Below are 14,568 nucleotides of genomic sequence, written 5' to 3'. Positions count from 1 at the left end.
AGGCAGACATTCAGCTCAACTGTGTGCATTTCATGGTTGCAACACAATGGTAACTAATCTAGCAACAACACAGTTCTTCTGAAGTCAACCCAGTGGAATTTCCCCTGTGTGCACCTGCTGTTTCTGAGAGCTGTTTGTGGTTTATGCACATTGACATCAGTAAAATAATAATAATGACTGAAATTCAAAGCAGATTATCTGTTGCTCTTATCATGGCTATTAAAAATTAAAAAAAAAAAAAGGCTTCCTGAAGAATGAACTTCAAAACATTACCAGGAAAATTAACGAAGGAAGATTTTATGCTTCAGTGTGGAAGATAAAATGCAAATGTAAAAAGATTTGACACAAACCTTGGGGAAATATCACATCCTTGTTGCATAAAGGCACCCAGGGAAAACCAGAGGCTGTTGAATATGCCAAATTCATTGGGAGGCTGGTCACTGGGTCCTTCTTTCCCATCCTCTGGTTCTTCTGTGTGCCACTCATATGGACTAAACCTGCTAACTAGGAACAGGACCACACTGACACCAATGTAGGCAAAGACTATGCACATCCAGATCTCATACGCCAAAGGGTCCAAGAAGGAAAACACTCCCGGTTTAGATTTCTGGGGCTTTTTGATCATAATGGATATCCCCAAACTCATAAAAGGTTTAGAAAAATCAATGACCTCTTCTCGTACCAAAGTGATGGTCAGAGGCGCAACAGCAATCTCTGCTTTCTATAAAGAAAAAAAGAAATATAGATGTATAGATTAATTGATGTTGGCTTACACACTTGGCTAAGCAGCTAATTCCAAAGGTTTGTTATTAACAGCAGGACACTGCGGCTTAAATGCTCTTTGTAGCATTTTTCTGTTTCTTTCTATCACACTCTGCATTTACTCAATATGCTTTCAGTAAAACATACACATTGCAGGTTTTTGTTTTACAGAATTATGCAAATACTTAATTTTTCCGCTAAGGAGAAGACTCTTGAATCTTACAGAGGTGAGCAGCAGTGCAGGAAGATCATTTTAGGCATTAATTTAGATTTAAATAAAGGAATTCAAGAAAGAATGGAAAACGAGAATGACCCTATTGTCACTGAACATATAGAGATTTTTTAAGATCCCAGAAACAGTAATTAATTGTCAGATTTTCATAAAAAATAATAATATTTGGAGGTAAAGCAGTTCATAGACTCAAGAAAGCTCCAAATAGCATGAGGCTGCAAAAGTGATTGACTGTTGCTGTGATTCCACCAAAATGCACAGATGTGTCTCAAGGGAAGGATAGTTCAATAGGACTGAATCAGATTTTAAACAGCAAAAAATGGCAAATATACAGGGAAGAGGTGTGCAAAATCATGTGATAAAAGGATAAAAATGTGTGCTGAATCCATTCCCATTAGTGTCAGGAATATTTTTAAATGTGTTTCTAACATGTTTTCAGGATGAAGATGCCAATCTTGAATGAATCATTATTGATGGAGGTGATTATGGCTGCTAATAATGATGTCTGCATGCACTATAAAATACTGGAGCTAAGCTAACGGATAGTTTTTGTCATTAGGGATGCTACACTACATTAAGGTTTGCTCCTTGCCTAGCCTTGCCTTTTACACTAAAGCTGTCATTACAGCAGCACTTCAGATGGGAATTGTATGGGGACCTGGGTCAAAGGATGCACCTCTGAGAGGGGAACAGATGCAAGAGCTGCTGAAACCTTACACCTGTTCATCATCATGGTGGTGTGTCTAGGTACAGTGACAGAGCAGAGCCCATGCTCTGTGACCAGTGTGGACTTCTATGCAGCTTATAGGCTCAGGAGAGTAACTGTGTTTTGTGAACACTTTGTTGTATCAATGAGATTAAAACATGCTGAAGAATAAGGACGTGCTCACATAGTTTAATCTGTTATGTAAATAGCCTGTGTGTTAAAGAAAAGAAAATATTGAAATGGAGGGGTTTTTTGTCATCTTACAACTTAGAAACAGGTAAATGCATTTAAAATAATATGTGGTTTTTATTTTATGCACTAATTCATATGGAGTTACATATGTTTTATGGAATTTAATTTTAAACCAATATTGCATAGTTAAAATTTAAACCTGTTTTGGCGGCTTTGCAATTGTGAATAATTCAAAAGAACTGACTCACTCCAGTGCAATGTCCCAAAAATGCAAATTTGTATTAAGATTGCTATATATTAATCATCAGGTTATATATGTCATTCTGAAATAGTTGTGATGCAAACACTTAACAAAATTTTATATAAAGTAATTATATTTTAAGCAATGCATCTAAAATCATAATTTTGCAAAGGTATCAGAATTACCTCTGGTGTTAATTTCATGGGTAAACATTATGATAACAATGCTAATTCTCTGAATTATAATTTACATTTTGTTGTACAAAGCATCTTTAAAAATTTGACTTCTTGATGCCTTGTGATTACCTAAGTCAGGCTGAAATAGATATTTTATGAAAATAGCTATTATATGAAGAAGGGTAACATGTCTAAAATATATTTTTAAGTAGCCTGAAAATTATAAAGTAAACTTAGTTTCTGCAGTCTAAAGACTGTAGGATGGTCTGAGCTACTGGCTTTTCTGCATATTTTTGTTTTTCATCTAACTCATAAACAGCTTTTCTCCAGAAGAATGGTTTCCTTCTTTAGAGTCCATGTCTTTTGTGTTTCTAAATTTTGATTACTGAGAATGCCTAATGTGGAGTCCTTGAAATGAGGTGAAAGACTCATGGCAACTGTGATCTCTTCCTGCCAATCTTCTCTGTGTTTGTCACATAGTGGTATCTTCATTAACTCAGTGTAAATGACAGACCTGGTCACTGATCTTCAAAGGTGTTGGCTAATGGGTTTTTTTTTCTGTCTGCAGATTTCTATCAGGATTAAAACCCAAATCCCTGGGGGTTGTTAGTTTTCACAGTGTGAGTTGGAAAAGTGACATCACCATTTTAGAGTGAATTTAGGAGATTTTAAATACCTACTTAGCACACTGCATATTATATGTGAAATGCTGTATAGGATTTATCTTACCAAATTTAAATGCTCAAATAGGATATGCAGAATTTGAACAACATCAGAACTAGCTGCCTGCAGTACTTGAAGGAGTTAAAGAGGAGAAATAGGAACTTAATCCATTTTTTACAATAGTGATCTAGTATCAGATAATTCAGAATGTAGATAAATCCATTTCATGCCAACAAATTTAAAGGGACAATATATAGCTAGGTCATAATTGAATGCCATAAAAATGGAGAAACTGCAGCCCCCCAGACTGATCATATTATTATTTTTGTAAGTCTACTGTGTGCCATGTAAAGCCTGCATAAACTCTTCATTGCGAAAGCTAAATAATGAAAATAGCTGTTCATGGTAATTATCAGCATTTGTGCTTTGCCCAGTTAATGTACACCATATAATTATGGATTTAAATGATTAACAATATAACCATGGTGCAAAAACAATTAATGATTTTGTTGCCAGTGAAATCTGTTTTGACAAAGAGTAATGATACTTCACAGTTAAATCAACTGCATCCGTAACAGCATTTCAATCAAGGCTCCACCACTACCAAGTACAGATGGATTCTGGATCCTGACAATATTATACAATGAGAAAAGATTGATTCTGATGGTGAGAGACATTTTCTTTTCCAGAACATATCATTATTATAACCTTGTGAATAAAATATATGCTTGATCCAAGTATTGTGAAGGTAGTAAAGCTATCTGAGAAAAATCATGCAGAAAGTGATTTCAATCTGAGAAGCTCATGGCTTCTGAGATTTTCAGAGAAATGAGTTTTGATCTTTTCTGTTAAGCAGTGAAAGAAAAGAATTCTGTGTCAGGAGAATGAGTATTTAATTGGAGCTGACTGCTAGTGAATTTGGAAACACCTGTTATATATGCTTAATGGCATTTCATCCCCAGCCAGCATTTCTCCTGTGAGCTAGATATCAAGGCAAATAGAATCCACATGGATTATTGCATGCATTCGGATACATCAGGGACAAATGACGAAGATTTCCTGGTAGTTTTTAAAAATGTGCTAAAAACAAAACAGGAAAGTAAGCAACCATTCCCACCACAGCATTCTGTACAATCTTAGCAAAACTGTACCCCACAGCATTTTATATGATGTTTCCTCTGGGACAAGATGGAAAAATCAACCACAGATTTTAGGAAATGACTAAGTTTCTCTGTGCAGCAACTGAGTGTCCAGGTAACAGACCATTCTCTGGTGCATACAGGTCTTAAGGGAACATGGGATAAAATTTTCCTGTGTCCACTCTCAGTAATATGGATAGGGCTAAGGGGCATTGGTGTATGATGGTAAGATCAGGAGAGCAGAGGAACCCTTTTTGTTGTACAGAAAGGCTCCAATCTCACTGGCCAGCACAACACTGTCTGTTAATCCGTTAATGTGGTAGGGAATTAAAAGCTGTAAAATGTTTCCCAAACAGATCATCTCGTCAACTTGCTAATTCAGTTGCAAATTCTCTCCCAATCCTGGCTGCACATAAAAAGCCTTGCTTGAAACACAGCCAGCTACTCAGACTACTTGTGTTTATGATTAGGGGATCTATCAGACAAGATGAACATGCTCTTCTAGCAGAGCTTTGCAGCAAAGTCTCTGGCTGACTGATTTTTCCGCTTTCTCTATGTGGAATAGGCCTGGGAACCTGATGCTCTGTAAATCATCTGGCAAGGACTCAAGGAAGTTTCAGGGAGGATGCTCTTGATGGATTCCCTGTGGAAATCTTTAGCAGAAAACTTTGTAAGTAACAGAAAGAACAATTTCCTTCAAAGCTACACCTGTAAAAGTGCATAAAGCACACTTGGCGTAGCTCTTGGCCTTAAGGCCCAGGGGCACTGGACAGACCGCATTGCTGCCGTGAAAGTCACCCGACCTCTAAACCTGCATGGCTGCATTCAAGCTGCTTGTAGGGAAAGGTCTCTCCTCAGTCCCAGTGTCCAGCTGGGCTCAGGACTTGTTTTGGACAGTAATTATGAGCCAAAAATATACCAGAGACCATTCTTGCAACTTAGCAGATTAATGAGGCGAATTGCAAAGCACAGGGACACTCCCTGGTGCCACTGATACACTAGGATAGATAAAACCTCAAGGAGTCTTATGACAGTGGAGCAAATGTACTGGGCAACAGCTGACTTCAATAAAAAAGCAGCTCCAAGAGCTTTGCTGCAGCTCATTGCCAGGGACCAGTCCCAGACTCAGAGAGACTGCAGCCTTCCTAAACAGACAGCTGGAAAGAGCCTCCTCCTCACTCTTTTCCATTACAAAAAATGAAGTGTTGGCCATGTATTCTGGTTTGTCCTTCTTCATGTGGGTAATTTGCAACAGGTTCTTTATGCCTGTGAGCTTTACTGATTTCAGCTTTGTTAACAGCTGCAGGTGTTGACACATCTGTGTGAGCTTCATAACAGCACTTTTATTTCAGTCTAGTCCTAGGGCAGCTTGGGTTTGATAAGGTTTAAGATAAAAGAAGGAAAAAAAATGCCCCAAACAAACAGAAAACGAAAGTGTAATATCAAGTTTCCTCTATAATTTTTGACTAGATGATAGACCACTGAAACTGTACATCTGTGCAAAAGGATTTTCTCATAAATAGTAAAATTTCTTGGATTATTGAAAAAACATTCTACTATAAAACAGTGCTTGGCCATTGATGTCCATGAATTTGCTATTGCAATTAAAAGCCAGAGAAGGAGTAACCTCCATACTTGATAAAATAAGTCTGAAAAATCTTTTAATATCCTAAGAGTTGAGGTGCTTTCAAGCCACTGAAGTAGATACACGTTTGGTTAGATTCAGTGTTTCTACTCTTTAAAGACAAAATTGAGTTTGGTTCCTTCATGAACTTCTAAGAACATGGAGAGTTTTGTGAACCTGATATAACCTTTTCATCCCTGTGGGGAGGGGAGATCACCAAAATTCTGGGGCAACATTTCCCACACTCCTACAGCACAGAAACTGTTTCATTCTGCAGCGTCCCTTGAACTGATGCTAATGGAGAATTTATCAGCTATACTAAACTGACAGAAGGGAACTGAAATGGAGCTGCTACAAAAGCCATGAGGCCCTTGCCACATATGGCCCAAACTGTCAATGGAATTGTGAAAAATGCAACTGGGGATGGAGCAAAAGGTATGCAGGAATTTTTTTATGGGGAAGTTGAGGCACTTTATGAGTTCTTGGTGGAAATATTCGCACTTGAGTATTTGAGGATTTTTTTTTTATTCCATCACTGAAATGAAAAGTTTCTCTAAGAATTCTGAATTGTTCTCAGTGCAGATACTGGCAACTGCAGTCATCAGCAAGCTCAGCTCTGAGTTTTGCTACTTTTGGTAATCCCAGATACTGCAAATATTTATTTGGGTTTGTGGGAACTATTTTCTTTAAATATTGGAGCTTTATGTGTCAACAGAATTGCTAAGTGTTATGGTATTCTGAAGAAGCCTTCTCCAGATCACTCTATAACATAACGTTCTCAGTTGTTAAACTTACCAGGTTTGCTCTTAAATTTTATTATTGATGGTCATCTTAAAAGTCTGTCTTTATTCTGAATTGCTTAATTATCTACTTGTCTGTAGTGGTTTGTTACCTATGTTTAATATATATGATGGTGGATTTTCCATTTCTCAATCTAGACCAAGAATCCCATCTTTTTTAAAAGATCTGTCCACCATTACATGAAAATGAATTAATGAGTGATATTCTTCCCAAATAAGTTTTACAGTGTGTCAGGAATAGATGATCTCTAACATTAATGAATTTTTAAGGGATATGCAAACTATGGATGTTCTAATGTTCCAGGGTACTAGTTGAATAAATAGTAGAACTTGCATGAAACTACTTGATTTTTTCTTGAAAATAAGTGAAAGCACACAGATCTGAAACGAGATTCTGTTTCTTTTCTGTGACCCCAAGGCTAAATAAAATGCACATGTATTTCCTATTTTATGACTTATACTATGATAAATTAAATCCTGCTTCAAAAATTGGTATGCTTACCCCATAAACAAGTTCTCCCACCATCCCATTCCAGATTTTTGTCTCTGGATCCCTTGCTCCATATTTTCCATCAGGAACAATGGCAATTTTGTACTTGATACCAATATGTTTTGCAATTTCTGATGCCAGATCTACACAGTATCCTTCAAACTTGTCATTCCCTTCAAACGTGTCATGGTTTTTCTTGAACATAACATATGGGGCTTCCTATAATGAAAGAAGTAGAACTGTAAAGGAGAAGTGTACCAAATATAGTCTGGAAAAAAAACATGTCATGAACTGACTGAACAACACACACTTTATCAAAAGTTCATGGACAGTATTAGCACATTTAAATTAAAATGTATGAGCAAAAATCCTTCTGGCAAGGTATACACTTTACACTAATTAGGCTTATATATTTCACAAGAATTATCAACCTTACTTTGTTTTAAATGAAAGACCTTAGTGCAGTATATGCTAAATTTAAAGCATGATTAGAGATTGGGCCTATACAGTGCAAAGGACTGTGAGATCATGAAGGTACAATGTACACTTCTTACTTCAGTAAGCAAGCATATCCTCTAACACAGTGTGGTTACTGCCTATGACATTTCAGATGCAGAGCCTGAGTGACTTCCTTTGTTGAGGAATGCATAGTTACTAAGAGGCTACACACATTTTAGTAAGAACATAGAAGTATATCCCCAAGGAAATATGCATCTTCACTTTAAAATAAACAGTGCAGATTCTGCAAGGTTGTTTAGGATGAACTTAAGTGATGTGCAAGGACAAGAATGGTATTAAGTTGACAGTGACCATACATGCTGCATGAAAAAGAAGGACCAAATATTTTGGGACAGTGAGTGCCATTGGAAACAAGTAAAATCTGTCTTGAAAAGAGGGTCTTGCATTCCCTGTGTAAACCATACTGTCGCAATAGTGAACATTATGTCACTGGGAAATCAAGGTTGTTTTTTTTAGCTCTGTGTGAATTCAGACTTTAGAAATTATTAAATGAAACTATACTTTCTGATGGTATTTTAAATCACTTCACATAATTCATATTCAGAGCCAGTTCTAGATGAAATATTTGTCTAATATAAAGGGTGACTTAGGTCACCCTTTGTTTGAATTTACATCACAAAATACTGGCAACTTAAGTTTTCTCTGTGCTAGCACTGGCAAATGTTGGTCTTTTGACACTAGCCTTGGTAATACTCTGCCCTATTCACATCTTTCCTACAGACATAACTAGTAAAAAAAAAATTTTAAACATGTAGTGCAACAATGTCTGCTTCACTGAAACTAAAAGAACATCAGCTGTAAGCAACAACAATTTTGTAGTCTCTATTAGGTGTCTAACAAGGGGGGATAGGTGGTATTACACGAGTGCAGTGCAGTGCCTTTGCCCATACAGAGTTTGCATCTTCAAAGGAAAACTGTGGAGTATTACCAGCAGCCTGCAGCTTTTCTTGTATTCCCTATCCCCACTTAAATCACCTTGATCTCAACTACTGGTCTTCTAGAGGGAGAGAGGGAGGGAGAAAAGCAGGGAGATCTTGATCTCTGCAGTAGTTCTTGATTTTCAGAAGTATTTTGGCCACATGTATAAAATGCTCCTCCCTCACACAGGCTTTTTGTTTGCTTGAGAGGAAGAGCCAAAATCGAGGTCTTTCCACATAGGTTATTGCACAAAAAAAAAGGCTTAAAATAAACAGACTTGAAAAATACTATGTGTCCTGTCTGTGATTTAGCCAACTGCTTGCTAGAAGGGCAACCAAGTCTGTCCAGTGTCCTGCATTTGTGAACTCTCCTTACAAGCTTCAGCTACATTGCTTGCTGCACCTCAAAAGCAATTTTGCTTTCCAAAGACCAGAGTTAGTGATTGCTAGCTCTTCTGATTCAGCCATAAATCCCTGGCCAAGGGCATGCAACTAGAGTCACACCAGGAGATAATTCTGGCAATGGAGTTAAAGAAGACAGGCACAGAGTATGCCAGCTCAGCTAGCTCCTCCTTCCAAAACCCAGACATTGCTTCTGCCCATACCTCACCACTGGCAGGGCTGCTGCAGAAAAAGCATTTTAACTGTTTCTGTGCAGCAAAGCAAAGTGACCGATGCGTCATTTTTTCTGTTAAAAGTTAAACGAACTTCAGCCCTCCTACCCAGGAGTTCTGTGAGGGAACACTGAGAAGGGAAGTGGGGTGGCCCAATCCTGTCCTTGGTAGGTCCAAGCAGAGACCATCCCATCCAGTGGAGTGACCACCAAGACCTGACAGGGATCTGCTGGGTACTTGGAGGAACCACATTGGTTCTCTTCCCCATCCTCCTCCCTTTCTTTATTGTGATCTCACTGATTTAGAGCAAAATACAGCAGGGAACATTTTGTGTAATGCAATTATCTTACAGAGTAAGGTAGCATGCCTTGCTGTGACTGCTTTCAAGGAAGCAGCCACTGAGTGTGACCTGGCAGTGTGAAATGATACAATTAAAGGTAACAACAACACCTACTACCACTTGCTTACTACGTTTTGCTTTCCCTCCTAGCCTATTTTATACCTCTTTAATTGCAGTGCCTACTTTTACCTGACAAATAATCAGGTATCTGCTTTCAAGGTAAAATTTTATGGTGGAATGCAGGTGGGACTGCATGTGAGTTTCTGATAAACACTGTATTAAAAAAAAAAAATCAAATAGTAGCCCTAGTTTTAAATCCTGTCCATTTAAGACTTTGAGGGTGTTTCAAATTGATGAGGTGTGCAGATGTTACAATGAAAGGACACTGAAAGGCAAGTTTTACTGGTTTGCTAACAAGTAACTTACACAGATAAACTTTCAAGGTCACACTGTGAAGTCATGAAAGATCTGTATTGATCAATAAGCATGTACTTAGCCGTATCTTGATGCTCTTTTCTATCTGTGGCACTGAAAAAGAGCTTATTATTCTGTATAATCCATTGCAATAGCATTTTCGAAGTTAGCAGCAATGTTAGTGTAGTCATGGTAGTCTAAAAATGCAAGAGATGCAAGTAGTCTGTGGAGAGGTAATACCTTCTGTTAGATCAGCTGAAATAGCTGAAAACATAGACCTACTTTTTCATTGTTTCCAGTTATCTTGTCTAATAGAAAGATTATCTCTCCCCACCATATTTGTACTTACTATATTTTTGGACTATCAGCTTTTAACCTACTGATATAAAACATACATCTGACTTACTGCTGAATGAGGTTTAACACTGCAATATTTGCAAGATTTCAGCTGCTTAATAGTATTTTATGGGGTAGTGAATCAAGGAAAAGCCCACATTGAAATGACCAATGACTAGCACAGAACAGATATTTGAAATGGTGCAAGCTTTACTCATATAATTCACAATTTTATAACAATACTTAACATTTGCAAATACAAGTTGATGTCTGCAACAATTACCTTTATAGATGTAAACAAATCATTCCACCACATTGCCACGAATTCATGTGTACAGTTAAATGCTCACAACTGATGATTCGTACTATAAGGAAAGCTGGACAAAGTAACTAACCCAAATAACAAACAGATCTAAATTTGGTTTTCCTATTCTAAAGTGGTTTTCAAAATGTTCACCATTGCAAAAATAATTTGTAAACATGACAAATATCTGTGCAAGGAAACTTCTGATTTTTAGAACAGGTGTGGGACACATTATCACACTTTATTCTGAAAGAAACTTCTGTAAATGTCAATGGAAGGTTTTTTGGTGACCTTTTTTTCTTTTTTTCTGAATAAAGTGTCCAGGATTCGGTTTGAAGTCTTTATTATTGTCATGCAATAAACTTCACTTTATTCTCCAGTCTACTGAAGAATTTAATTAATAAAGTTTCTAATGAAAAAATATTTTTCTATTATGAGAAAAAAGGCTATAACTAGAATTTCTGAGGTAAGACTCTATCAAGAGTATATCAGTCAAAACAGTGATGGTGGTTCTCAGTCACCTAATGAATGTTTCCTGTCATCTTAGATGCCCTAAGGTGATCTGCTTGACCCTAAGGTGCTGTTCTTCAGGTGCTTTGTGCACGCCCTTTACAGATAGTTCTGATACCCTCAGTATAAGGCATCCACCTATGGGCCACTGAATCAATTTCTAAATCTTTGTGGCCTTACATACATGGGGCACAATATACCCCACATGCCTGAAAAAGTACATACACCAGCTGAGACACCCAGATGGAGAGGTCACATATAGAGCATGAGACAGGCAAGGGTCACCCTGCCAGTGTAAGAAATGGGGGACAGGCTGTGTATCCTAGAGCATCTTAAATGTCACTGAATGCAACTGAATCAATACCCTTTGTAAAGTCATCTACATCTAGGTGACTTGGTTATGAACTGGATCCTGCCCTTGGAACTTCATCTGCCAACACAAGGGTATCTCATTAAGATATTGAACTGTAAGCCACAATGCAGATGCAGCTCATCATCAAGCTTTGGTTTTAAAGGAATTTTGTGATTTTTAAGTTTTGCAGTCTCAGAGTTAAGTACAGAGTTGGCTGTATCATGAAATGTATTTGAGAGTTTGGATTAGTCTTCCCAGCCTACTTCCCTAAATTCTACCGCAACAGCTTGTGACCATATTTCTGAACCTGCATAAGAGTTGATCATTCTCCCTAGCCAGACAAGTCCCTCACTTTACCTTAGTGTTAGGGCAGGGCTGCAAAGAGCATCCCTTCTCCAGTCATGCAAGGAGCCTGCTGTGCATTTGGAGGTGTTACGATCCCAGCCCAAAGGGAATGCTTCTGCACAGGTAGGAAATCTGTCCTTTCCAGATGTGCAGGAGGCTATGCATCACATCAGGTGCAGAACAGGAACTATAAATGGTAAAGAACATCAGCTGCCCCTGTTGCCTCCTGTCTCTGGGCTGCTACTGCATCACATAGCTAACTGGGGATAGGCTGAGAGCCTAAACCAAATATGTAAAATAACTTCTACGTGCTCTCACTATGTTACAAATGAAGAACACATCTTGCTAAGTAGAAAATGCTGTACTAAGTTCTTTGAGTGCAGAGCTAATTCATTATAATGCAGTTTCTATGCAACAGCCATACAGCAAAGTAAGCATAGACACGTAGAAGCTGAAAAAACAGAGGACAAATCAACTTGTGCTATTTGGCTTCAGGCAAAACTTAAAGCGAGCCATGCTGAAAACTTGTAAACTTTTCCTACGCTGCCATGACATCTGTCTTTGAAGACTGAAAAGTCTGACAACACTGCTTGCAGAAGCTTTTCAGTTTAATGTTGGAAAATATGCATGCAACCAAAATTAAATGAGTCATCTACAATGGTTCAACTTCCCTTCAACATGAAGAGGGAAATGAAGAGGTGAAAAAGTCTCTGTGGCATTTGCAACATAACAAAGAAGAGAAAAATAACAGGACTCTGGAAGTTATTCTAGTTAAGTATTTCTTTTCTTTGTGTGTGTGATCATATGCTTGTGGATGCTAAACACATTGCCCTAGCAGGCCAATATTAAGAATCATGGTTCTATCCTGCCTTCAGCATCATGTGTGCAGCTCCCAGAGGAGTATGTGGGAGATGGTCATGATAAGGCAGAATTCACCATATATTCTTATTCAAACCAAATTCCAATATATTTCTCTTGCACTGTGGTTTAGAAATATGGAAAGGGGACAGTTTTGGTCAAGAAGCTGTGCTGCTTTCAATTAATTGCATTTATCCAAAAATGACATGCTGCGTAAACACAGGGCATGCTTTGGAATATTAATTCAGCTTTTTGGTTTTGCAAATGATCCCACCAGTCCCTTCAATACAGGGGCTGGAAAAGTTCTTTTGAAGATAACATTTATTATGCACATCAAAATGCTTCAATGCAAACAGGACAGGCAAGATAACACATTTTTAAAAGCTTTCTTGTTTTCCTTTTTTTTCCTTTCTTGTGAACAGGAACCTTTTATATTACTTTTCATTACTATATTTTACTTGCTTTTCCTAAGCTTGGAGCTATTTATGGAAATTACAGTATTCATGTGTGAGAGCTTCAGTCAAACATATCAGGATTGGTTTGAGAGGAAAATTTCGACTGAAAGCTTGTAATTCACATCGTTCTCTTCTCAGCTTGGCAAAGTTGAAGGTTAACGTCATCTGTTCTAGACATTTCAGATTAGTCACAGAACTTTTCTTGGTGGTTCAGTGCCTGGTCATCCAGTCAGAGGAACAGTAATCCATATGGAAAAATTAGCTCAATGTTACTAGACTGGTGGGTAATACTTGAGCCTTAGTTAGGACTGTTCGCAGCATCTTGGGACTCTTTTCTTCCTTGATCAATTTCTTAAAATAGGATTCTTCATCAGAGGCTGAAAAGAGGAGGACTGTACTGAAGTATATTTTTTTCCATCACCAAATCTTTTTTTTTCTTTTTTCTTTTTTTTTTTAGGAAAGAGATACATATATTTAAAATTTCCCATGCAAAAATAAAATTAAGTTACACAGTTTGGTTAGGAGTAACATTCTGAATTCCTGTACAGTAGTTTGGTTGTTTTGTATCCTGGAATGACAACCTTCAACAGGAAATTTGTTAAGACTTACTTAATGCATAAATGCTGATATACACTGCTGAAAATCTGGTAATTAACTGTATTTTTAGTTAGAAAATGTCTTGACACTTTCCTTCAGATTACTTTAAACTCCATATCAAGTTAGAAAAATTATTTCTTAATAACACATACAGAATATTCTTTCCCATTTGAGACACAGTTTATTGGGTTAACATGTCTTGTCTAAATGAAGCAGGTGAAAAGGGCAGTGAACTGAGATGTAAAATCTTAAAAGCGGTCACGTAAAGGTCACCCTTTGCCAGTTGGCTTTGATAAGCATCAGCTTTAAAGGGCATGTCTGACTTCAGAGGAAAAAATTGTTAAATATTTTGTTTAAAATACAGATTTGTAAGAAACAATTGTTTTGAAAAATTACGGATTAAAAATGTAAATGAATGAAGCAACTGCATTCTCCTTTGCAACCACTCTTTAAACACAATAATCCTGGAATATCAAATTCCAAATATATTTAGATTTTATTAAAATGAAAATTTTACTGCAATGCTGAATAAACATATTAAGAATGCATCTACTAAGTTCATGTTTTCATTCACAATTAACAGTAGATAATCCAGTTCTGACTGGCTGACTGAACCATACTACGTAAAATTTTAGCTCTTACTAAAGTCAATTATTGTGTTTATAATTTACCAAGAAAAAGGGACACTGGCATTAAAGTAATCTCATTTTATACCCTCTATTCTATTCTGTCATTGAAAGGCTTTGGGTTTTTATTTTCTTCCAGTTTTTTGTGAGTCAAGATTTATCAATTAGATGTTGTTAAGAACCCATATCTCTGAGACTTCTTTAGTAAAAAATGGAAAAGACTGAATAAAAGAAAAAAATTACCACAACTCAGTTTTAAAAACCTGATTTCAAGTGAATCATTATATTAAATGCCTACCAAAAAAAATCTCTGCAGACATGACAGTCAGTGTAATTAAGATATATGGCTCTCATCC

At 37.2% G+C, this 14,568-nt stretch overlaps 1 protein-coding gene across 9 annotated transcripts in view; it reads right to left on the bottom strand.

Annotated features, from left to right (window-relative positions):
* The window catches only part of GRIA4 (glutamate ionotropic receptor AMPA type subunit 4), a 219,285-nt gene that overhangs the window by 49,154 nt on the left and 155,563 nt on the right, over positions 1-14,568 (bottom strand). For 8 of the 9 annotated variants that reach the window (XR_007201606.1, XM_048294677.1, XM_048294671.1 and 5 more), the window contains exons 10-11: positions 7,038-7,244; positions 351-721 (exon numbers count right to left, since the gene is read on the bottom strand). Coding sequence is in view for 8 of the 9 variants with exons in the window: in XM_048294677.1 (XP_048150634.1) it covers positions 351-721; positions 7,038-7,244 (578 nt within the window). In the remaining variant the exon portion in view is untranslated. Of the gene's footprint in view, positions 1-350; positions 722-7,037; positions 7,245-10,355; positions 13,367-14,568 lie in introns of those variants that run through there. The other variant, XM_048294678.1, reaches the window with a different exon arrangement.

The sequence above is a fragment of the Corvus hawaiiensis genome, chromosome 2 (assembly GCF_020740725.1).
Source record: "Corvus hawaiiensis isolate bCorHaw1 chromosome 2, bCorHaw1.pri.cur, whole genome shotgun sequence".
Lineage (NCBI taxonomy): Eukaryota > Metazoa > Chordata > Aves > Passeriformes > Corvidae > Corvus > Corvus hawaiiensis.
Note: the sequence above shows the minus strand (reverse complement) of the source record. Positions and strands in the feature narration are given on the sequence as shown.